Source organism: Argopecten irradians, chromosome 12 (genome assembly GCF_041381155.1).
Source record: "Argopecten irradians isolate NY chromosome 12, Ai_NY, whole genome shotgun sequence".
NCBI lineage: Eukaryota > Metazoa > Mollusca > Bivalvia > Pectinida > Pectinidae > Argopecten > Argopecten irradians.
The window spans coordinates 35,460,664-35,488,366 of NC_091145.1; the positions used below are offsets into that span (position 1 = coordinate 35,460,664).

The window sequence follows — 27,703 nt, forward strand, 5'->3', positions numbered from 1 at the left end:
CTAAACTCATTTATTCCACTCTCTGTCAATTTATTACTTTTTGGAAATATGAACTTAAGTACACAAGAAAATGAATTAATCTTCATGCACACTCAGCAATATATCAAAGATACTCATAGATTTTAACTTCGTCCTTCTATTAATATCAAATATTCCCATATCTGCCTTACTCCCAACATCTTACTGGTTTTGTATTTACACTTAAATTATATTTGTATAACCCTCCGATACTGACGACAAAAGAGAAACGAATATTCAAAGAAAGCCTAGAGTGACCAGGAGAAAGACAAACCGAAGACAGGATGATATGAACATTGAGAAGTCGAAAGTTAAGAAAAGTGGTTTAGAACTTCTGTCGTCTTTATCGGAGGGGTAGATTTTAGATTTTAAAATAATAGTATATTACGAGTTGAAACTAACATCTTGAGGAGCATACTGGTTATACAATAGCTCTCTCCCTCCCCCACCTCTCTCTTTCTCGTTCTTTCCTCACTCTCTCCCTCTCTCTCTATCTCTCTCTCTCAAATACAACTTTATATATTATGTATATATTCTCTTGTAAATGCCATCTTGTCTGTAATTTGAATGTTTTATTATTTTTGGGAACGGGCTTTATATAAGTTGTATAACTTGTGCCCAATCCCATTGCACGTTTTGCAATAAAATATGTTTAAATAAAAAAAAATAAAAAAATCAAGTTCAACGGTCGAGCGGTTATTGGTCAAGTTTCCGGGGAAACACCTAAAAACGTATATACATAGAGCAAGGCATTTGTGAATGAAGAACATATTTTATGATTATTATGTTGCTGCATGGAGTGAAATCAAAGAGAGTTATAGATGGTCTCTTAGATTACAAAGGTATGGAGCAGACCACGGTCCTTACATACGGGCTACATAATAAAAGTCACGTATAACAATTAAGCACGTGCAAGTACTGCTATTAGTGTTATCAGGCCGGTTTTATGAGATCCATTTTGTAAGCCAACTTGTTCAGTGTTCATACTATTATGGAATATTGTACTTTATATCGCTATAACTTACAGGTACCCAGACATATCGTGCTAATACATTTATTAGAACAGTTGTCGGGTCTTTTTGTATTAGCTACCTTTCTTTTGTTATTTGTTTTCGATAAAGTATGTCTTTTACATATACCAATGGCTACTTTTAATTGTTTCATTTTTTTCTGTACCCATTTTGCCATTGATTCATTTTGTTTGTTTGTTTGTTTGATTAATTAACGTCCTATTAACAGCTACGGTCATGTAAGGACGGCCTCCCATGTATGCGGTGTGTTGCGTGTATGTTGTGCGAGGTGAGTGTACTGGGAAACTGCGGTATGTTCGTGTTGTGTCTTCTTGTATAGTGGAACTGTTGCCCTTTTTATAGTGCTATATCACTGAAGCATGCCGCCGAAGACACCAAGCAACACATCTCACCCGGTCACATTATACTGACAACGGGCGAACCAGTCGTCCCACTCCCTGTATGCTGAACGCTAAGCAGGAGCAGAAACTACCACTTTTATAGACTTTGGTGTGTCTCGGCCAGGGGACAGAACCCAGAGCCTTCCTCACAGGGGCGAACGCTCAACTCAAGGCCAAAAGTGAGGCGGTGCCAAGGAAGGCATTAGGAAAGATAAAGTCAGTTAGGAAGAAGAGAAAAGATAAGATCCTAAATTTAGTCGCCTTTTACGATCATGCAATAGGGGCAGCAGGTACAATTCTAACGCCCTACCATTGATTCATAAACATAAAATACTAACATTATTGCTTACTTTCCTTTTTATGTTCAAAACATTTTTCAAACTTTCCGTTAATATTAGGTTAGTTTTCTGTGCACAACGATCCAATTGTTTATAGTTTTGTTTTTATTGCCGTAGAAAAGTTACATATAAATATAAGGTTTCATATTCATAAACAGTTGCAATGCCAACCACAGGATGCGGGGACGAAACCATGTTTTACAGCTCGTTGTCACGTTTTGAACAGGAACATACCACGATTCAACATAACGATAGGTTATGTGTATTCTATATAATACACTGTTAAACACTGCTATATGACAGATCTGGAGCACTACGTGGAACATTTCCAAAACCATGTTAAATATACGTGCCTCTTTCCCGACGAATTAATTGAAACTGGGTTAAAGCAATATTTAATATCATATAAATATTGAAAGCTGCCAAATTCTGTACGTGTGGTAAATATATAATGGCACACGTGTCGTAATAACTGTGTGAAGGATATATCTACTGGCACACGTGTTGGTATAACTGTATGTGGGGGATATATCTACTGGCACACGTGTTGGTATAACTGTGTGTGGGGGATATGCTGGTACACGTTTTGTTATAACTGTGTGGGGAATAAAACACATGCTTATTTCTGAATCCTTCACTTAATTTTTCTTACTCCTACCATGCTTACATCTGAATCTTTTCACTGGACTTTTCTTTACCCCTACCATGCTTACATCTGAATCTTTTCACCTGACTTTCTTTACTCCTACCATGCTTACATCTGAATCTTTTCACCTGACTTTCTTTACCCCTACCATGCTTACATCTGAATCTTTTCACCTGAACTTTCTTTACTCCTACCATGCTTACATCTGAATCTTTTCACTGGACTTTCTTTACTCCTACCATGCTTACATCTGAATCTTTTCACTGGACTTTCTTTACTCCTACCATGCTTACATCTGAATCTTTTCACTGGACTTTCTTTACTCCTACCATGCTTACATCTGAATCTTTTCACTGGACTTTTCTTTACTCCTACCATGCTTACATCTGAATCTTTTCACTGACTTTCTTTACTCCTACCATGCTTACATCTGAATCTTTTCACTGGACTTTTCTTTACTCCTACCATGCTTACATCTGAATCTTTTCACTGGACTTTTCTTTACTCCTACCATGCTTACATCTGAATCTTTTCACTGGACTTTCTTTACTCCTACCATGCTTACATCTGAATCTTTTCACCTGACTTTCTTTACTCCTACCATGCTTACATCTGAATCTTTTCACTGGACTTTTCTTTACCCCTACCATGCTTACATCTGAATCTTTTCACCTGACTTTCTTTACTCCTACCATGCTTACATCTGAATCTTTTCACCTGACTTTCTTTACTCCTACCATGCTTACATCTGAATCTTTTCACCTGACTTTCTTTACTCCTACCATGCTTACATCTGAATCTTTTCACTGGACTTTTCTTTACCCCTACCATGCTTACATCTGAATCTTTTCACCTGACTTTCTTTACTCCTACCATGCTTACATCTGAATCTTTTCACCTGACTTTCTTTACTCCTACCATGCTTACATCTGAATCTTTTCACTGGACTTTCTTTACTCCTACCATGCTTACATCTGAATCTTTTCACTGGACTTTCTTTACTCCTACCATGCTTACATCTGAATCTTTTCACTGGACTTTTCTTTACCCTACCATGCTTACATCTGAATCTTTTCACCTGACTTTCTTTACTCCTACCATGCTTACATCTGAATCTTTTCACTGGACTTTCTTTACCCCTACCATGCTTACATCTGAATCTTTTCACTGACTTTCTTTACTCCTACCATGCTTACATCTGAATCTTTTCACTGGACTTTCTTTACCCCTACCATGCTTACATCTGAATCTTTTCACCTGACTTTCTTTACTCCTACCATGCTTACATCTGAATCTTTTCACTGGACTTTCTTTACTCCTACCATGCTTACATCTGAATCTTTTCACCTGACTTTCTTTACTCCTACCATGCTTACATCTGAATCTTTTCACTGGACTTTCTTTACCCCTACCATGCTTACATCTGAATCTTTTCACCTGACTTTCTTTACTCCTACCATGCTTACATCTGAATCTTTTCACCTGACTTTCTTTACTCCTACCATGCTTACATCTGAATCTTTTCACCTGACTTTCTTTACTCCTACCATGCTTACATCTGAATCTTTTCACTGGACTTTTCTTTACCCCTACCATGCTTACATCTGAATCTTTTCACCTGACTTTCTTTACTCCTACCATGCTTACATCTGAATCTTTTCACCTGACTTTCTTTACTCCTACCATGCTTACATCTGAATCTTTTCACTGGACTTTCTTTACTCCTACCATGCTTACATCTGAATCTTTTCACTGGACTTTCTTTACTCCTACCATGCTTACATCTGAATCTTTTCACTGGACTTTCTTTACTCCTACCATGCTTACATCTGAATCTTTTCACTGGACTTTTCTTTACCCCTACCATGCTTACATCTGAATCTTTTCACCTGACTTTCTTTACTCCTACCATGCTTACATCTGAATCTTTTCACTGGACTTTCTTTACTCCTACCATGCTTACATCTGAATCTTTTCACCTGACTTTCTTTACTCCTACCATGCTTACATCTGAATCTTTTCACCTGACTTTCTTTACTCCTACCATGCTTACATCTGAATCTTTTCACTGGACTTTCTTTACTCCTACCATGCTTACATCTGAATCTTTTCACTGGACTTTCTTTACTCCTACCATGCTTACATCTGAATCTTTTCACTGGACTTTCTTTACTCCTACCATGCTTACATCTGAATCTTTTCACCTGACTTTCTTTACTCCTACCATGCTTACATCTGAATCTTTTCACTGGACTTTCTTTACCCCTACCATGCTTACATCTGAATCTTTTCACCTGACTTTCTTTACTCCTACCATGCTTACATCTGAATCTTTTCACCTGACTTTCTTTACCCCTACCATGCTTACATCTGAATCTTTTCACCTGACTTTCTTTACTCCTACCATGCTTACATCTGAATCTTTTCACTGGACTTTCTTTACTCCTACCATGCTTACATCTGAATCTTTTCACTGGACTTTCTTTACTCCTACCATGCTTACATCTGAATCTTTTCACCTGACTTTCTTTACTCCTACCATGCTTACATCTGAATCTTTTCACTGGACTTTCTTTACCCTACCATGCTTACATCTGAATCTTTTCACCTGACTTTCTTTACTCCTACCATGCTTACATCTGAATCTTTTCACTGGACTTTCTTTACTCCTACCATGCTTACATCTGAATCTTTTCACTGACTTTCTTTACTCCTACCATGCTTACATCTGAATCTTTTCACTGGACTTTCTTTACCCTACCATGCTTACATCTGAATCTTTTCACCTGACTTTCTTTACTCCTACCATGCTTACATCTGAATCTTTTCACTGGACTTTTCTTTACTCCTACCATGCTTACATCTGAATCTTTTCACCTGACTTTCTTTACTCCTACCATGCTTACATCTGAATCTTTTCACTGGACTTTCTTTACTCCTACCATGCTTACATCTGAATCTTTTCACTGGACTTTCTTTACTCCTACCATGCTTACATCTGAATCTTTTCACTGGACTTTCTTTACTCCTACCATGCTTACATCTGAATCTTTTCACTGGACTTTCTTTACTCCTACCATGCTTACATCTGAATCTTTTCACTGGACTTTCTTTACTCCTACCATGCTTACATCTGAATCTTTTCACTGGACTTTTCTTTACTCCTACCATGCTTACATCTGAATCTTTTCACTGGACTTTCTTTACTCCTACCATGCTTACATCTGAATCTTTTCACTGACTTTCTTTACTCCTACCATGCTTACATCTGAATCTTTTCACTGGACTTTCTTTACTCCTACCATGCTTACATCTGAATCTTTTCACTGGACTTTCTTTACTCCTACCATGCTTACATCTGAATCTTTTCACTGGACTTTCTTTACTCCTACCATGCTTACATCTGAATCTTTTCACTGGACTTTCTTTACTCCTACCATGCTTACATCTGAATCTTTTCACTGGACTTTCTTTACTCCTACCATGCTTACATCTGAATCTTTTCACCTGACTTTCTTTACTCCTACCATGCTTACATCTGAATCTTTTCACTGGACTTTCTTTACTCCTACCATGCTTACATCTGAATCTTTTCACCTGACTTTCTTTACTCCTACCATGCTTACATCTGAATCTTTTCACTGGACTTTTCTTTACTCCTACCATGCTTACATCTGAATCTTTTCACTGGACTTTCTTTACTCCTACCATGCTTACATCTGAATCTTTTCACTGGACTTTCTTTACTCCTACCATGCTTACATCTGAATCTTTTCACTGGACTTTCTTTACTCCTACCATGCTTACATCTGAATCTTTTCACTGGACTTTCTTTACTCCTACCATGCTTACATCTGAATCTTTTCACTGACTTTCTTTACCCCTACCATGCTTACATCTGAATCTTTTCACCTGACTTTCTTTACTCCTACCATGCTTACATCTGAATCTTTTCACTGGACTTTCTTTACTCCTACCATGCTTACATCTGAATCTTTTCACTGGACTTTCTTTACTCCTACCATGCTTACATCTGAATCTTTTCACTGGACTTTCTTTACTCCTACCATGCTTACATCTGAATCTTTTCACCTGACTTTCTTTACTCCTACCATGCTTACATCTGAATCTTTTCACTGGACTTTCTTTACTCCTACCATGCTTACATCTGAATCTTTTCACTGGACTTTCTTTACTCCTACCATGCTTACATCTGAATCTTTTCACTGGACTTTCTTTACTCCTACCATGCTTACATCTGAATCTTTTCACCTAACTTTCTTTACCCTACCATGCGTACATCTGAATCTTTTCACCTGACTTTCTTTACTCCTACCATGCTTACATCTGAATCTTTTCACCTGGACTTTCTTTACTCCTACCATGCTTACATCTGAATCTTTTCACCTGACTTTCTTTACTCCTACCATGCTTACATCTGAATCTTTTCACTGGACTTTCTTTACTCCTACCATGCTTACATCTGAATCTTTTCACTGGACTTTCTTTACTCCTACCATGCTTACATCTGAATCTTTTCACTGGACTTTCTTTACTCCTACCATGCTTACATCTGAATCTTTTCACCTGACTTTCTTTACTCCTACCATGCTTACATCTGAATCTTTTCACTGGACTTTCTTTACTCCTACCATGCTTACATCTGAATCTTTTCACCTGACTTTCTTTACTCCTACCATGCTTACATCTGAATCTTTTCACTGGACTTTCTTTACTCCTACCATGCTTACATCTGAATCTTTTCACTGGACTTTCTTTACTCCTACCATGCTTACATCTGAATCTTTTCACTGGACTTTCTTTACCCCTACCATGCTTACATCTGAATCTTTTCACCTGACTTTCTTTACTCCTACCATGCTTACATCTGAATCTTTTCACTGGACTTTCTTTACTCCTACCATGCTTACATCTGAATCTTTTCACCTGACTTTCTTTACTCCTACCATGCTTACATCTGAATCTTTTCACTGGACTTTCTTTACTCCTACCATGCTTACATCTGAATCTTTTCACTGGACTTTCTTTACTCCTACCATGCTTACATCTGAATCTTTTCACCTGACTTTCTTTACTCCTACCATGCTTACATCTGAATCTTTTCACTGGACTTTCTTTACTCCTACCATGCTTACATCTGAATCTTTTCACTGGACTTTCTTTACTCCTACCATGCTTACATCTGAATCTTTTCACCTGACTTTCTTTACTCCTACCATGCTTACATCTGAATCTTTTCACTGGACTTTCTTTACCCCTACCATGCTTACATCTGAATCTTTTCACTGGACTTTCTTTACTCCTACCATGCTTACATCTGAATCTTTTCACTGGACTTTCTTTACCCCTACCATGCTTACATCTGAATCTTTTCACTGGACTTTCTTTACCCCTACCATGCTTACATCTGAATCTTTTCACTGGACTTTTCTTTACCCCTACCATGCTTACATCTGAATCTTTTCACCTGACTTTCTTTACTCCTACCATGCTTACATCTGAATCTTTTCACTGGACTTTCTTTACCCCTACCATGCTTACATCTGAATCTTTTCACTGGACTTTTCTTTACCCCTACCATGCTTACATCTGAATCTTTTCACTGGACTTTCTTTACCCCTACCATGCTTACATCTGAATCTTTTCACTGGACTTTCTTTACCCCTACCATGCTTACATCTGAATCTTTTCACTGGACTTTCTTTACCCCTACCATGCTTACATCTGAATCTTTTCACTGGACTTTTCTTTACTCCTACCATGCTTACATCTGAATCTTTTCACCTGACTTTCTTTACTCCTACCATGCTTACATCTGAATCTTTTCACTGGACTTTCTTTACTCCTACCATGCTTACATCTGAATCTTTTCACTGGACTTTCTTTACTCCTACCATGCTTACATCTGAATCTTTTCACTGGACTTTTCTTTACCCCTACCATGCTTACATCTGAATCTTTTCACTGGACTTTTCTTTACCCCTACCATGCTTACATCTAAATCTTTTCACCTGACTTTCTTTACTCCTACCATGCTTACATCTGAATCTTTTCACCTGACTTTCTTTACTCCTACCATGCTTACATCTGAATCTTTTCACTGGACTTTCTTTACTCCTACCATGCTTACATCTGAATCTTTTCACTGGACTTTCTTTACTCCTACCATGCTTACATCTGAATCTTTTCACTGGACTTTTCTTTACCCCTACCATGCTTACATCTGAATCTTTTCACCTGACTTTCTTTACCCCTACCATGCGTACATCTGAATCTTTTCACCTGACTTTCTTTACTCCTACCATGCTTACATCTAAATCTTTTCACTGGACTTTCTTTACTCGTCCCATGCTCAGTTCTGATTCTTACACTTGATTTTTCTTAACTCCTCCCATGCTTACTTCTGAATCTTTTCACTGGACTTTTCTTTACTCTCTCCATGCTTCTGAATCTTTTCACTTGACTTTCTAAACTCCTCCCATATGCTAACATTAGAATCTGTTCACTTGACTTTTCTTTAATCTCCATGCTTAGTTCTCTGTAGAACCACCTGTACTGATAGGTCATTGCATGACTTTCCATATTACATAGTTCACCATGCATTTATCCGATGACATTGTTCTGCTATGACCATAGGTATTGGTATTGCCAAGACTGTAGTGTTCTGGACAGTGGTAGGTTATATAACTATTCCATATGAAGGTTCTATGAAGGATAGTGTACAGGTTTATTGTCTATCTGACAGAGAGAGATATAAAATAAAGTACGTGTGCTGTGTTCACCTCGTGTTGTTACTGTTCCATGTCCTCCTTGTATTATTGATATAGATGTTCCCTCGACATATATTTGCAATGGTATCTAAAGCGTTCCATTTCTACTACTACATACATTTTTTATGTTTTTATCGTTCCAATGCCGTCCTACTGGTGTTGCTTTTCTTGCACTTTGTTTTGTTTCAAATCGACTGTCATTCGCAGTTTGTCCTTTCGTCGTTAACAATTAATTCTGGTAACTGTTCTATCTCAAAATTAAGTGATCACTGCCTGTTATCAGCTGTTCGGCTAGATGTCTTATCCTCATTGCAAGTACCAACCCCTGGTGGTTTTGCAATCTGATTAAAATACAGATTCTTATAACCACTCAGTTAAATAGAGGATCTGACTACATCCCATCAGGGGTCATTTTCGGATGACCTTTTACCATGTGTACTTCAGATCAAATACATTTTCTACACATTGCTGCGTCCATTGATAACTCCATTTCGTCCCAGTATATATATACATTTAGCTTTGTTGTGCTCTTTGGGCGAGATGACAACGTAGGCGAAAATAACTCGGACAGCTTTTTTCAAACTATTTTGTCCCCTGTCAAGATTCTGGCAGTGCCAATTTGATTGGCCATTTCCATAGGTCATCTGGACGTGACCCCTAATGGGATGTTGTCAGATCCTCATATCAAACGTAATGATATTAAGGATCTGTATTTTAATCAGGTTGGGTGATATTGTTTATTGTGAAGGTGATGTAATGAATTGTATATATTTCCCTTTCCGAGGCTGAGAAGGGAAGGAGGGAACATTTCGCTTCCATTATTTACACTATACATTATGTTGCTTTTTATCCCTCTACTATTTTGTCCTAATGATGAAAACTTTCATCAGGGCATACTGCGTCCATGACCAAATGGGTCTCAAGAGCTCACTTGCTTCTACAAAAGACCAATGAAAGTTGACTATATTTAACACTAGTGATTTTAAATGAAGCTCAATCTTAATTGATCAAACATTGTGGTCCTTTGTCCCAGCATGCTTCAGGTTCAATATCAGGTCTCTAGACCTCTTTGTTATTGAAAAGAAGTCCATGGAACACTTATATCAATTTGACTTCTTTGACCATGAATATATATCTATATATCTAGGTCATTTATTTGGCCAAACTTATTATCCCTTAGAGCCATGATAAATTAGCTAAGTTGATATCTCAATATCGGAAATATACATGACTTAGCAAAAAAAAAAAAAACAAACAAACCAACCGCAAACATAAAACTACAGCTAAAATACGTATGTTTACAGTATCTGGTCACTAGGCTTATTGATAATAAACAAAGACTAGTTTTTTTTTTGTGGCTAACATGACCTTGAATGAAGGGAATGTCATTCATTTAGACACAATTAGAACTCTCAGCAAATTATAGGACAAATATCAGATGTCGACATGCCTACCCTATTATAGATGTCCAGCACTTGTTGAATGACACATGTTCATGTGAAGATCAATGTCATCCATATGTGCATGATACAGGCTCAATTGGAGTTTCCTGGCCTATTAGAATGCTTTTGTTAATTTATAAACCAATATTCTGTGTCTTATGAAGAAGAAAAAATACCAAAATCTTTAGATAGGGTGAGCTATGATGTATTTTTCTTTTGCTCAGTTTGAAGTGAAAATTTAATATATATATAGGAAAACATGATAGATAAGTTAGTACTTAAATAAATCTGTTTGTTTCAATATCACAGCTGACAATCCATAGCTAAACACCAATAACTTATAACAAGAGGCCCTAAGGGCTTTAACGGTCATCTGACTACCTTGGCAATAGTAAAATTAATTTTAAATGGTGTCTCTTTGTCAGGACCATGTCAGGATCATTTTCAATTTCTTTCAACAAATTTTATTTCAAATAAGAGGCTCAAGGGCCATAACATGTAGTAAATTAATTAGATATAGTGTCATGGTAGCCTTCTTCGATTTGGGATCAACCAGAGATGTAACAATACTTTGTCAGGACCATGTCAGGATCATTTCATGCAAGTTTCAGCCAAATCGCACAGGTAGAACTTGAGAAGAAGTTCAAAATGTGTTTTCAAGATGGCGGCTGTGACGGCCATCTTGGATTTCGGATCGACACAAAAATAACAACACTTTGTCAGGACCATATCAGGATCATTTCATGCACGTTTCAGCCAAATCGCACAGGTAGAACTTGAGAAGAAGTTCAAAATGTGTTTTCAAGATGGCGGCTGTGGCAGCCATCTTTGATTTCGGATCGACCCAAAAAATGACAACACTTAGTCGGGACCATGTCAGGATCATTTCATGCAAGTTTCAGTCAAATCGCACTGGTAAAACTTAAAAAGAAGTTCAAAATGTGAAAAGTTAACGCACGGCGGACGGCGCACAGCGGACGACAACGGACGAAACATGACGACTATAGGTCATCCTGACCCTTTGAAGGGTCAGGATGACCTAAAAAGCTGTTTGCCTGTTATTTTATTTCATTTTTTCTTATTCAAACTTATTTTTTGTTCTCTAAATGGATTAGCAATAATAAATGATTTTCCTTCTCTCCATTATTTGATGAAGTTTAGTAGGGTAGAATTCAACACATTCTTTTTCTCTCAATGCATTTACAAGAATAAACAAGAGATCCAAGAGGCACCCATCAAAGAATGATCTATGGCTGACATTGGAAAGAGGGACCTTTTCTCTGCTTTTCAAAGTTCAACTATCAAATTCAAAGATGCTGGATTGACGGCCATCTTGTTGACTAATCGGTTCTAAAATGCATTATGCAAAACTAGGCCTATGTGGAGCCTATACCTATGGAATTTGAGAAAAATCCCTTCAGTACTTTCTGAGAAATAGCAGATGATGGTGGGCTAAAAAGGTATTTTCCTTTTCTCCATAATACCATACAAATTATGTGTAATTTCAGATATAAAGGTTGAGGACAAACATTTCCCACAAGACCTGGCATACCCCCAACATTGAGTAAGACCTTTTAGTATTACCTTTTGGCTATTGAATATAACTTACAAGAAGCAATTTGCATATCTCGGAATTTCCTATGTTTCTGGAATATACACTATTTCAGTAAATACATATACGTCTGCTGTAAAAAAAATGGCTGAAAACATGTTATTCAAATGAAGAGGATGATCTGTTATTTAAATGTCTGCTATGTAGATGTGTATATATCTATACAGAACCAATTTACCCAAGTCAATCAGATGTGAAACGCATCTGTAACGCTGTCTGTACCAAACAAACAAAACTATCAAGGAATAATCATTGTGTATTTGTGTCTGATGCTGTGGAGTACAGATTTTACATGTTACTGTGACAGCCCAGTAATTATGAAGGAATTGTAATATTGTATAGAGACTGAGGAAGATATCATCATGTAGTTTAGAACTGTTGGTGGCCTTCCAAGTCTCCATTACAAATCTCAGGGGCAGGTCCCTAGCCTTCGCTGTGGCTCAGCGTGTCAACAACTTACATAATGGCCATCTAAATGTTCTACAGGCTTGTGTTATGTTTGGTATGTGGTAAGGAAAACAAACAGGCTGATAAGACAGCAGGCAAATCAGTCATTATCAGTGGTAATACACTACACAAATATTGCCGGGTCATATCAACCTAAAAAAACATCTCAAAACAACATGTTCCACCTGAAAATTAGCTGCTTTAAAATAGCACTATAAAAAACACCACTTGCATTTTTTTTAAATGACACACAATGACACACAATAAACAATGACAATGCAATGTCAAGTAGATTGTTCACTCTCCTGATCGTTAGAGGTTGTACATTTAGAGCTATGTTATCTAATTCCTGAATGAGCCTCTTCAGATCTCTGATTAAACTGCTTGTTTTCCTCAACTTCTATCTGATCAAACATCACTAACATGTGTAGCTGTTCACTGGTCGGTGAATGATATTCCTGATGTGTTACGGGAGCCAGCTGTTGATATGGAATACTGACGGATTACTTTTTACCAGGGTCCTCTTTTAGGGTGACAGTTCGGTTAAACACCATCTGTAAAGACAAAATCAAGGATAGACACTTTTTATATCCATATAAACCATAGAAATATAGACTATCACAAAAAAGATGTCAAAAAACATGTATGTGTTATATTTCCAGGTGATATCTGATGAAAACACTCGTACATATTCCAGATATGTAAGTAACAGGAGAGGAGAAAATGTAGCGGCCAGACTGGGATTCGAACCCGGGACCCTCCAAACACTAGCCAAGCGCTCTACTGACTGAGCTACCTGGTCACCGATGATCGACCCAGTTCAATCCCGCTACATGTACAATCTTAAATGTAATTCTACTGATTTCTTTGGTAATCTCCCTTTTAAAAGCCTGTGTTTTCAAACTTGATTTTAAACATCTCCTTTCCTGCAGAACACTTCTACTAGTGATCCATTTCACTAGTTTGACATTTTCTAGTAAATACTATTCAACACCATTGTTAGCTTCCCTAATGTTAAACATCTCTGTGTGCCCCTACTTATATACCAAGTGTTATCTCCCTTATATCAATGTAGCTTCCCCTGATTACAATCTACAGTGCTTATCTCCCTTGATTAAGCCTCTATACAATGCTAATCTAACTGGACTAAGTCTCTATACAGTGCTTATCTCCCTTGAATAAGCCTCTATACAGTGCTAATCTAACTTGACTAAGTCTCTAAACAGTGCTTATCTCTCTTGATTATACCTCTATATACAGTGCTTATCTCCCTTGATTAAGCCTCTATACAGTGCTAATCTCCCTTGAATAAGCCTCTATACAGTGCTAATCTAACTTGACTAAGTCTCTAAACAGTGCTTATCTCTCTTGATTATACCTCTATATACAGTGCTTATCTCCCTTGATTAAGCCACTATACAGTGCTTTTCTCCCTTGAATAAGCCTCTATACAGTGCTAATCTAACTTGACTAAGTCTCTAAACAGTGCTTATCTCTCTTGATTATACCTCTATATACAGTGCTTATCTCCCTTGATTAAGCCTCTATACAGTATTTATCTCCCTTGATTAAGCCTCTTTACAGTGCTTATCTCCCTTGATTAAACCTCTATATAACGTGGTTTTCTCCCTTTTTTAAGCCTTTATACAGTGCTTATCTCCCTTGATTAAGCCTCTATACAGTGCTTATCTCCCTTGATTAAACCTCTATATACCGTGGTTTTCTCCCTTGATTAAGCCTTTATACAGTGCTTATCTCCCTTGATTAAACCTCTATATACCGTGGTTTTCTCCCTTGATTAAGCCTCTATACAGTATTTATCTCCCTTGATTAAGCCTCTATACAGTATTTATCTCCCTTGATTAAGCCTCTATACAGTATTTATCTCCCTTGATTAAACCTCTATATACCGTGGTTTTCTCCCTTGATTAAGCCTTTATACAGTGCTTATCTCCCTTGATTAAGCCTCTATACTGTGCTTAACTCCCTTGATTAAGCCTCTATACAGTTTGGTTTGGTGTGTCAAGTGTGAGGCGCGTGTTCTGAGAGACCGTGGTATATTCATGTTGTGTCTTTTTGTATTGTGAAACTCTTGCTCTTTTTATACGGCTACATCTCTGAAGTATGCTGCCAAAGACACCAAGCAACAACAAACCCCCCCCCCCCCTCCCCCAGTCACATTATACTAACAACGGGCAAACCAGTCGTTCCACTCCCTTAAAGTTGAGTGCTAAAAAGAAGCTGAAACTACCACTTTTATTGACTATGGTGTGTCTCTTGTCAGGGGACAGAACCCTGTATACTAGTGTTATTGGTACATGGAGATCTACAGAATCATGTAGGGTATTTCATTCAATTAGCTGCTTTGTCTTTAATATTTTTTTATAAAGAGTATGTGTCATTGAAATTTACCATGATTCAAATATAATGAAGAATTAAACGGATTCTTAGAGAGATTCTTAAAAATGTTTGAAGTGCCTTGAGAAATAAAAGGCACTTGTTGGTACATGCTATGAATAACCTTCATGGACACAAGCACCTGTGTCGCTGGTTACAGGACCAAATTGGACAACCTTGGAAGCAATTAGGCACATTTGACATCAGAACAACAAGTGCAACAGAGATCTGTAATCAATCTAAAAGAGGGATAAAAAAATCTAGTTTCATTAATCAGGACTTCAAAATAATTTGGTTGTCAATGCTTGCATTAGATTAAAATTGAATGCTTAGTCAGTGCTGCAATTAATTTCCATGTAAAAAGTCCTGAGAATCTCTTCTTGTCAACAGTTAAAAGAGTATTTGGGGAAAATGAAGAGGGCGGAAATCAATGTTATTAGAAAGAGTTATCTGTCCTTGTGTGGAAGTTTGGGAAATATGGAGAGCAAATATCACAAGAATTCCACGGAAATGGATGTGTCGCCTGTACAGCAGTTTAAAACATCACAAAAAATAGTTAATTAGGTGAAGTTATCAAGGCCCGTAACTCTTGCAAATATTCATGGATTTTGACCAGTATCAAACCACTCACTCTGAGATCTCATTAATATAAAGCAATGTACCAAATTTGGTAGAAATGGGATGATAAACACTAAAGTTATTGAGCGAAAACCATGGATTTATCTGGTCTGACGATTTCAAAGTCATGTAACTCTTGTAAATATTGACGGATTTTGACCATTATTGAACTCATCCAAGATCACAATGATATTAAGCAATATATATATACCAAATTTATTTGAAATCGGACAATAAATACTTAAGTTACCACACTGAAACCTTATCCCGGACGCTGACGCAGACGACCTACATAATGACACCTAAGTGTCACCCCATCCTCGATACTCCAGGGGTTTCCATCACTTATGATCTCTACACCCCTGGACTATTTCATAGTGAAATTGAAGGCAACAGAATATAACAGGTAATTTAGTTATTTGATGTACATCAAAAGAGCCGTATAACGGTACACTGTGGTTGACTGTGTGGCTTTGATGTTAGGCGTCGCTCTCTCTGTAGTCTTCAACGGAAGTCTTTGCTAGCCTGTGATTGGTCAAATGTTTTCCGCTGAGCTGCCTTCAATTTTACTATGAGATAGTCCAGGGGTGTAGAGATCGTAAGTGATCGGAAGCCCTGGAGTATCGAGGATGGTGTCGCCCTTGTGTTCCAGGCGACACAAAAATAATGTGTGACAACAATTAATGTTTTGAATGTACAAAATATCTGGTGTAAACAGAATTACTATCAAATAAACATGTCCAATTTCTTATTTATATCTACCATGATTATTATTCATCAATTAAACTAATAAAATTCCTGTAGGCATTTACGTGCCCATCAGAAACAGGAATGTACAAAAAGGTTTACTGAAACACAAGGAACATGTGAACTAGGCATTGGAGACAGGGAGAAATAAGCACCAGGAATGGGCAGTATATATAGCCCAGCCAACATTATAAAACAGAGGTTTATATATGTCATCACACTCACAGCTGACATTCAGGAGCCCTATAAAACATAACATTGAGCTATATACCCAGTAAAATGGCCGCTGTAACCTGTATTTATGTAATAACCAGGTGTAACTGTCAGAGATAGTTTGGTTGGGTAGAGAGAGGTGAGGGCGAGTGTCTGACAGTCATACTGGACAGAACGGAGAGGTTTTAGGTAATCAACATTAAATCAAGAGGAGTTAGGTTCTGACATTGACAGTCACAGCTCACAACCAAGTGTCGGTCTGACCTTGGGAATTTTTCAATTCACAGTTAATGTCAGTTGTGTTAGAAAGATCGCTTTGTATCCTGGGAAGGACTGCCACGACAGCCATCATGTAATGGAGGAGAATATTACCACTTTGGACCCCCAAGGTGGATCCAATTTATATATAATTTAATACATTGGTTACTATAGGTTGTATTATAAAGTCTAGTATACAAATTAATATGGCAGCACTTTTCTGGTTTGGCAATGTTATAAGCTAAACCATTTCAAGACTATGCATCGTTATGAATCAATTTTACAAGGACATTTAGCTGCTGTTTATAGAATTACTATCTTAGATGTCATTCACGAACACTTTTCAGACCTGTATTATTATAATTATACATTTAGTCCAGTTAAAGGTTTTCCAACAAGCATTAGGAACACTGATCTGAGGATGTAAGCCTCCCGCCCTGTAACAGTGACAGAGAGCTGACAGTATACAATGATCTGAGGATGTAAGCCTCCCGCCCTGTAACAGTGACAGAGAGCTGACAGTATACAATGATCTGAGGATGTAAGCCTCCCACCCTGTAACAGTGACAGAGAGCTGACAGTATACAATGATCTGAGGATGTAAGCCTCCCACCCTGTAACAGTGACAGAGAGCTGACAGTATACAATGATCTGAGGATGTAAGCCTCCAGCCCTGTAACAGTGACAGAGAGCTGACAGTATACAATGATCTGAGGATGTAAGCCCCCCCCCCCCGTCCTGTAACATTGACAGAGAGCTGACAGTATACAATGATCTGAGGATGTAAGCCTCCCGCCCTGTAACAGTGACAGAGAGCTGACAGTATACAATGATCTGAGGATGTAAGCCTCCCGCCCTGTAACAGTGACAGAGAGCTGAGAGTATACAATGATCTGAGGATGTAAGCCTCCAGCCCTGTAACAGTGACAGAGAGCTGACAGTATACAATGATCTGAGGATGTAAGCCTCCCGCCCTGTAACAGTGACAGAGAGCTGAGAGTATACAATGATCTGAGGATGTAAGCCCCCCCCACCCCCCCCACCCCCCGTCCTGTAACAGTGACAGAGAGCTGACAGTATACAATGATCTGAGGATGTAAGCCTCCCGCCCTGTAACAGTGACAGAGAGCTGACAGTATACAATGATCTGAGGATGTAAGCCTCCAGCCCTGTAACAGTGACAGAGAGCTGACAGTATACAATGATCTGAGGATGTAAGCCTCCCGCCCTGTAACAGTGACAGAGAGCTGACAGTATACAATGATCTGAGGATGTAAGCCTCCCGCCCTGTAACAGTGACAGAGAGCTGACAGTATACAATGATCTGAGGATGTAAGCCTCCCGCCCTGTAACAGTGACAGAGAGCTGACAGTATACAATGATCTGAGGATGTAAGCCTCCCGCCCTGTAACAATGACAGAGAGCTGACAGTATACACTGATCTGACTAAGTATGGAGATTGATGGGGATGACATGTGGAGAACTTTACACAAACTCTAATGATATGTTGTCAACACACATGGACGCAATAACTTTCAATTACATAACAAGCAGTGTAAACTTGAGGTACAAATGTTTGCCCGCTGGAAGACTTGTTTCATTTCTCACAAGATGAACATGAACGACAGAACTCGGTAGATGTAAGTGCTCTCAGCATTAGAGTACTTCTACTTTAAACAGCCACCCAGAAAAAACTTTCGGCTAATATAGAGGGCGCCACTCACCAACTATGTGGCGGTGAGATAAATTGTCATGTTGATATAAGAGATATGTCACATGTCATTTTCAAACTTCTTCTCCAACACAATGACAGCGTCTAGGTAACATAACAGGTGAAGTCTGTTGTCTCGCCAACCAACCGCTGGCAGCTCCAAGTTTATGCTTTCAAGATTAATATCGAGAGACTTTCAATGAAAAAGAATAATATAAAACCGAGAGACCTTTGAAGAAAAAATCATAGTGTCAAAAACCTGATAGCTTTGTTAATATAGAAATGTCGCTGTGATATGTGTTTTTAACATTGTCTGACAGAGAGAAATGCAAAAATGTTGGTGTTTTGACTAAGAATAATTTTGATAGAGACAGAATTCCTGAAGATAGTGGAGACATACTGGAGTATTTTGTCTGTAATTGTGATGGATGGACAGGAAACTTCATACCGTTGATAGGCAGACTGTATAGACATGGATATATGTCATAATGGAGATAGGTTAGGCATGTTATCAGTATAACCCTGGAAATATTCCTCCATGGGGGGTGACTATTAAAAACTTTTTTTTTTCATGAAACCTTTATAGTTTTGATGAAAGAACACTTTCAAACAATTAACAAAATTCAAGAGAGCATTTCCAGTTTATCAAAGGTAGCTGAAAACAAAATATAACATAATCCTAAGTCAAAGTCATTCATTTGAACGAATTCAGCAGATTTTGATTCATGGTAATATATATATGGGACTAAAGACATACATGTACTATCTCAAGTTTGCAGAATTCTTGGATAGATCCTCACCATTTGGGTGTATTTTATGGTCATGACCTTATATGAAGGAGTAATTGGTAGCCCTTCTTCTGAGCATGGTACAAGTTTAAAATCATACAACTATTGTAAAACTATTCAATAATGAGAAAAAGTTATAAAAGAATGTAAGTCATAAGCTGTTTTACTTTCTGCATTTTTGTACAAATGTCAATATCTTTCTTTTTAACGATTGCAATGGGTAGCTAGCTAGTCTTCTGTCAACTGAATGCTTACACATCTTAAAAAAAAAAAAAAAAAAAAAAAAAAAAGCTAGCTAGTCTTCTGTCAACTGAATGCTTACACATCTTAAAAAAAAAAAAAAAAAAAAGAGTTCTGAATAGAAAAGTTAAAGCCTGATGTACACCTATCTACCAGCAGCATTAGTAAACATTTAGTTAACTGATAGGACTTTGGTGAGGTGCAAGACTGTAGCTTGATGCATACGACTTAAGGATTTGAAGGCTTTTGAGGAAGCTAAATCTAAAACAGAGGATCCAAAAAAGGGGTCATGGCAGACATCTAAAACAGAGGATCCAAAAAAGAGGTCATGGCAGACAATGGCGGTACAATAGAAGTTATTTAGTGTAGATACCATTGTCATTACGGGCAGCTAGATTAACAATTTACCAGGGGGTACTGCACGTCCTTGGAGAGGAATGGATGGGGCTCCCCAATGTGTAGTGCAGTATTTATGGTGATAATAATCCCAGAAAATCAGCGGTATGTTAATTCCTCATATCAGCCTAGGTGGTGCTGATCCATACAGCTTAGGAAGGTGTTGCACACGGGAGATTCATGACTCGGGTTAGTGTCAGAACGATGGAGAATGTCATAAGTACAGACAGATTGGTAACTACAAATATATTTAAACCTCAAACTACAGCCGAGGTATTCCAGATTGGCTGTCAGCCCTCAGAGGCCAGAACCAACAATTTGTTCTGGCTCAAGATTACGGGGCTCATCAGACTGGCGTCGGAAATAAATTTGACACAAATGATGTTTTTAAAGAGACAAGAAAAAGACTTAAGACTGTGAGTGTATTATCAGCAGTGAGCTGGAAATCTATTTAGATCCCAATATCATCACACTAGAAACACATCCAAAACTTCCTCTCTTACGAGGATTTGATTTGGTGGGATTTAATGATGATGGTTCTATTTCTAAGGAATAAAATATTCATAAGCTTTAATGTTGTAAGATAGATATCTCTCATTGGTGGTTGCAACAAAAGTACAATACCATCATCCCAGCCAATTATCCTACCGTTTGTCTAATTGTAGCAGGCCAGTCAAACGACTAATGAATTGCACATTTTTATAAATAGTTTTTGCCAATTACTTCAGCTACTTCATTAGCAGTATGATTAAGCTAATTTAAACTGGTTTGAAGAAAACATTTCATTGTGTTCGTTTCAAATTAAAAAGCTTTAAACTTCTTTTAAGGATCTCATCTAAAATGCAATAAATAATTTCATATTACTTGAAACATTTACTTGTAGATGATCATTGCATTCAATTCCTTAAAATTGTATTATACACTTTGGAAAACAAGAAAAGGCTCTTGTGATAATTTCCGTTCAATTAATGCCATTGCCAACATTTAATCAATTACTTGTCTTCATATAATAGGAGGTATTAATTCCATTTACAAAGTATAACAATGCAATATACCTTTGGTTACCTCCTTTACTTTGAATAGTAATGTTTCACATCTGATTGAAATAAATCTTTCTAACAGTGTATATGTGACACTGTATAATGGTGGCCATAGTGATTCATCTATTTTTCTCAAAGTCAAGGCCCGCGAAACTCTAGGGTCCAGTTTCATCATATCTATATCTGTCTTATTTTTTTCATAATTTAGAAGAATGTTGAAAAACAAATCCTGTTGTAAATCAAGCAGAGATAGGACTAAATTGAAGTCAAGATGAGCGATAATGATTCCGAAACTTTTGATAAAATCAAATAAATATTGAACATCGCTAGGTGGGATCCGATTTAGTCAAACAAGCTGAAGTTAACCGACATTGTAACTTAGTTGTCGAGAACGTCATGTGACTGCCGTAACTACGTAATGTCTGTCCGAACTCTTCCGAGAGCAGGTCATGAGAACTTTCCGACTTCCGTTCAGCAATAATCGTAACTTCTATGGTGACTAGTTTAAAATGAAGGCATGTTTACAAGTATTGACTTTCAACAACTGCTGTACCAAAGTTATTAAAAAATCATTATAAATATTCTTTTATATAACATAACTTCAACTACATCTACAAATACTAACAATATAAGATTAGAATCTAACTTGACGTTTTGTTGATAGTTACATATAGTGTGGCTTTAACTTTAAGGAAATCTGTCAATTAAAACTTTCAGAGCATTATAGAACCTAATCTGAGATTTCCCTACTATTTTTAAAATGCTTTCCTGTCGAGTAATTCCTTAAAGTTAAGGTTGATGAAGAAAGCTGCACAAGGTCAGCCAGGTATTCTAGCTCACCTCCACTACCAGATCTTGTTTGATTTAACCTATTATCTTCAGCCTTTTTGCTGGGTAGTGATCATAATTTAAATAAAGCAAAGTGGTAAAAATTCATCTCCGATTCCTTATCATAAAATATTGGTTTCTCTATCTACAGAATAAAGATTAGTTTATAAAACAAGGTTTGAACAGGAAAAACACTCTAAAAAGATTAGTTGACTGGAGGCCAAGTATCTTACAAATTGATAGAAAACGTACTGGGACGCGACCTTGACAATGCTATAAATAGATCCATTCACCCTTGGCAACATCTCCATAAAGAGTGACATACCTATTACTGACCTTGACCTTGGACTCAGACAGTGTCTGGAGATTTTATATATGTAAAATGACATAAAGCCCTGACCAGAGATATAGGGAGGGAATGATCTAAGTAATGATAGGCCAGATCCAGAACAATAAGGCCCACACAACCAGGATATACGTAATATATAGACCCTAGAACAAGACACACAGCAGACAATTTTCTGACTGGTACCGTATAATCTATGGAATCATCTGAAGCATTGCATGCCATGTATGATTGCTAATTCTATAAAACTTATCTACAGCCCCTCACAGCTTTGATTATGTCAATAGCCTCTAAATGTCTGATGAAAAAGAAGCAGGTTGATAGTGCAGGATGATCTGACAGAAAGATACGAAAAATGTGCATCTTAAGATATCCTCCATACTAAAAACAGCCGAAAGAAATACAATCTAAGAAACATTTCTAAAATAATAATGAAATATTATTTAAGGCCAGAGACAAACAACTAAATTGGAAGGCTGATTAAGGGATTTTGTTTGCATACCAAGTTTTATTGAATGTTCTTGTGTAGCCATAGTGATATATTTCATAAATTGAAAAAAGAATTGAGTTAAAATATTTGATGTATGGGTAGACTGCTATATTACAGCAAGGCTGCTGGGACACCAAAGACCTTTCTGGCTTACACAGGTACATACACATTACATGCTGAGAGGAAAACACCAATGCTCTCTAGTTGATGAGCTTCCCTTTGATTCTAACTCCAAGTTTCTACTGTTAAATCCAAACTCCTATACATCATCCCATTATAGGTTTATACTCATTACATGCTATCCGTATTTCAAACAAACATCGTTAGCCGTCCAGCGTCATTGATGGTTACTGCACAGTATAGCAGTGCTGCAGAATCTGTACCCAATGCCACGTGTACCGGCTTCTATGAAACCATTAAAACATCGCTGACAGAAGCGTCCTCCTCCGATTTTTTATCAGCAAAAAGTGAAAAAGCTTTAGTAACATGAAGATTTAAAAGTACAAGCAACTTATGTACTTATACAAAGAATAATGTACTTGGGATTGCCAGGAATCTCCCTAAATTTATGTTGACTTTAGTCAAGTTCTACACGATGACGTGTGAAGAGCAGGCTCTGTAAATTACTGAAATGTATTTGTTTCTTTTCTGTGGTTAGAAATTATTTTCTCGTTTATTCTATGTTGAAAACAACAATTATCAGAAAGAGTTTGAGTGAGAAATGTTGTTACTTGATTTACACTGCACTGCAGGGATCGGGGATCTCTCAGAATATAAAGAATGTGTTGAGTAACTTCTTTATTCCCTGTATACTGTACTCTATTCACCGTAATTAGCACCCATCACCCCTATAAGAGGCTGTCCCCTCTTCTGGAATCTGGAAAAGGAGTTGAGTTAAACGCCTCCCCCATCCCATTCATTTAATGATGTTTTTTATCTGCATGATCCAAAAAATAACATTGCCAGGTATTGTATCCAATATTACATGAACTTGTGAGTCTCTTAAATGTGAATCACGACGTAATAATGTGACTCAAAAGAAAGAAGTCATTATTGCATGTTTACTGTGAATGATTAATGAGCTATGAGTACAGAAAGAGTTAAAATAAGGCTGACTCTTTTTAGAGTTTTCTTTTTGTCCACAACTGATTCCCACCAAAGTCTCAACCTTTGCTTAATTCTAAAAAGCCGAGGCTTGTAGAACATTTTGTGACCCTCGGGTAGAATATTCCTTTCCTTCATATGAAGTATATTGTATTAACATCTTACAATAAAATATCCTGAGATGAAATGAAAGAGTATATCTTATATCTATCTTGACCATGTGTAAGACAGGCTCAACATGTAATCAAGTTTAAATAAAGTCTATTATTATCTGAAAGAAGGAAAACAGCAGAATTTGTACAAAATATCAACTATAATTTGAAGAGAAGACAAGATTGTATCCTTCCATTTCATGGTAGGGCACGAGAAATAGAAAGATTCTAGGGCACAGCTATCGACTGTCTTTCTTACTTAGAGAAATGTGCATGTTTATTATACAGAGGTTCTGAATTCTAGATCTAGAAGATAACATGAAAACATGCTGTTTATGAATAAATAAATCTTTTTATGCCACGGCTCATATCAAAACCAACGACTCTAACTGTTGCTTATGACAACCATCATAAATATCTGGGAGGTATAAATAAGTTAGATGCAGACCAGGACCAGGGATAGTGACCTTGAGCTGACCTTGAGTCAGCCCTGTTTCCTGTTTAGGAGCTAGGGTTGTGTAGTATCATTTTTAACCCCTAACATTCTGCCATCATAAATCAGATTATGACACAGCAACAGTCACACCAATATGCTGATGTCTGCTATGGTAGTACCCCTATTGTCAGAGCAAGCCTCCTGTAACCTGTAAATATAACCCATCTACACCTGTAGATACAAGATCAGCCTTGTTTATTACAGTCCTGCCAAGGAATATGGGGCCACTCTATATAATCAATACAGATTACCGTTTTGCTTTTTCCATTGAAATCAACGTTATTCATACACTTTGTCTACAAGCCTTGAAATAAAATCTAGGTATTTGTCAGTTCTGACAATCTGACTTATCAAATTTACATGCATGTTTACTCTCTCATAAACAATTGATAACATCAAAGGTTGACATTTAATATACAAATACAAGTCAGTCAAACATCCGAATCTCTGTGTGGTATTGATAGGGGCGATGTTATGATCATTAACTTTGATATTATATCTTTATTTTATCCTTTTGTAATTTTTAAATTTTTCTTGTTGATAATTTAAAGATGAAGGAATGGTGCCATCATAAAGGCACATATCTCTAAATGTTTAGACCAATCACATTGGTATACATTTCTGAATATTTAGACCAATCACATTGGTATACATTTCTGAATGTTTAGACCAATCACATTAGTATATATCACTGAGTATTTAGACCAATCACATTGGTATACAAATTACTGAATATCTAGACCAATCATATTGGCACATACATCTCTGAATCACACACTGCTGACACCTATCACTGACTTAACAGCAGATCATTGCTTCTAAGCTTCAGGTTATGTAAGCATACAGCAAATTTTGTAAAGATACCTTCCATATTTATGAGAAAAAAAATTGTTCTCAGACTGAGATTAGAGTCAGAACAACATGAGGAATATTCAGTGATAATATCTCACTTAATTTATTCATCCCTGAAATTTCATAATGGACTGGTCTGGTCTTTGAATTCAGGCAAGTCTAAATGTGTCTTTAGGGGTGAATGAGTTTATATCATGCTTGGGAGAAAACTGAATCAGACCCCTGGTACTTTGTTGCTCTACTGTATCTTTATTTATCAATAATATGTCACTTGGCAGTCATTTCATGATCTCAATAAATGAAATCAAATGTATTTGTATATTGGTATCAAGTGCTTTGTCTTCTGGCATACAGGTATATATATGCAACAATTGTAATTAAAAGTACAGGTAACATTATAGCTTTATACAGGTGACCTCACAACACCTAGACAAAGATGTGGGATGTTTTAAGATCTAGACAGTGATAAGTATCAGAAACTGAGACCTCTAAAGTTTAAATGTCCAAACAGAGTATAACAGGAGATTCTGAAGCAAGTCAATGGACTTTATCTCCACTGACTCAGAACCCTCTCTGAGGATGTTCGGATATGGATGTTATATAACAATGGAACACACACTATGCAGGAAACAACCAATATCAACAGGCATCAACAAAGGAACCAGTCACAAAGAACAACATTACTGCACCAGCGAGTACTGCTGTATACCTGAACAACACAGTCAACAATAGCTCGAACAATTAAACAAACAATGCACTCTCTGGACAATTTCACACAAAGTGTTTACAATAGTTCTGTATTTAATGGCTACATGTATCACAAAGGTTCAATAGATTTCAACTTTCTATTTCTCTGATGTCCCATTGTATGCCTATTCATCCGATTAGTAAGACCATCACATCAACTGTCTTCTGTCTCAAACTTCTTTTTATCTTCTAACAGTCGTGACAAGGCACTGCCCAAGAGTATCACTAAATTGCACAATTGATGGCTTAATGCAATGAGTCAATGACAATCAAATTTGCAGTTTAATTGGAAATGCTAAATGATGCAACGAGTTATCAATTAAATGAACTATTGTTTCTTTAAAGATGCTCCACCGCTGACAAATGGCATTTTTTCTGTATGAAACATAGGAGCAGACGAATTAGTATTTTTTCTTCAGTTACCAAAGTTACCTACTTTACACCAATACCACCATTGAAAAGTTTGAGCTTCTAATCTTATTTCAAGATAAAAATATTAAAAACAATTTATTGCATCCTGAAAAAATTCCATGACACTATGTCCTAAATGGAATGAAGTTCTGATTCTGAATGCAACAAAAACAAAATAAATTATTTTATATTATTTTTTGTGTTATTTAGACATAAATACCAATTATTGTTCAAATGATAAATATCATTTATGCTCTGTCTGCGGTGGAGCATCTTTAATGATGCAATGGGTTATCAATAAATGAACTATTGCTTTTATAAATGAGGGAAACTCTTGATAGTGGACATACATGGTAAATGATAAAATGAGTAAACCTTTATATAATGATGAATGGAGATAACACATTCATCCCTAAAATTCCATAATGAACTGTTCTAGTCTTTGAATTAGACGGGCCTAAATGTGTCTTGGAGTGTGACTAAGTGAAATCAGTAAACATTGTAATAGCTAGATAATCAACAGAGGGGGCAGCAGCCTTCCCATTTAATGAGGAAACCTCTTACTTCAGCGACATTATATATGTCAATGTCATTTCTAAATTCAAGAATTCAATTAAGAAATATAGAGCCGTTAGGAAGTTTGTTGTATGCATGCAGGTTTTACACAGGATGTTTATTTAATGTATGATTTAATCTAATCTAATTTCAGGCAAGGTTCAGCTACATGTAAATTGCCCGAATAGAACTTGAGAATTTCAAAATAAATTTTCAATTTGGTATACTTTGATTTTGGAATGACCCAACAAATTAAAACACTTGGTCGGAATCATGTCAGAATCATTTCAGAAAAGTTTCAGCTAAATCACACCTGAAGAAGACGTTTATCATAATGCATTTTCAAGATGGCGGCAGTGGTGGCCATTTTCTTTTTAACCAAGGTATATTCCCTCCTTTTTTATTTACTAATTAGAGAGTCCCTCCAACACCAAACTTTGCAGTTTGGGAGTCCCATACTAAAATCTGTCCATCTCAAACTTTTGTAAAGTCAAACTGGTCAAACAAATATGTACATTCTGTAGTGGTCAAACAAAGGTGTACCTTCTGTAGTGGTCAAACAAAGGTGTACCTTCTGTAGTGGTCAAACAACGGTGTACCTTCTATAGT

General features: G+C 37.0%; 1 protein-coding gene across 1 annotated transcript in view; it reads right to left on the bottom strand.

The window, feature by feature from the left end:
- Positions 1-10,332: 10,332 nt before the first annotated feature.
- Positions 10,333-27,703, bottom strand: part of LOC138304780 (glutamine--tRNA ligase-like) — a 53,780-nt gene continuing 36,409 nt past the window's right edge. Inside the window, 1 exon segment of the mRNA XM_069245052.1 lies at positions 10,333-13,259. Within this exon segment, the coding sequence (XP_069101153.1) occupies positions 13,209-13,259 (51 nt within the window). The 3' untranslated portion in view covers positions 10,333-13,208.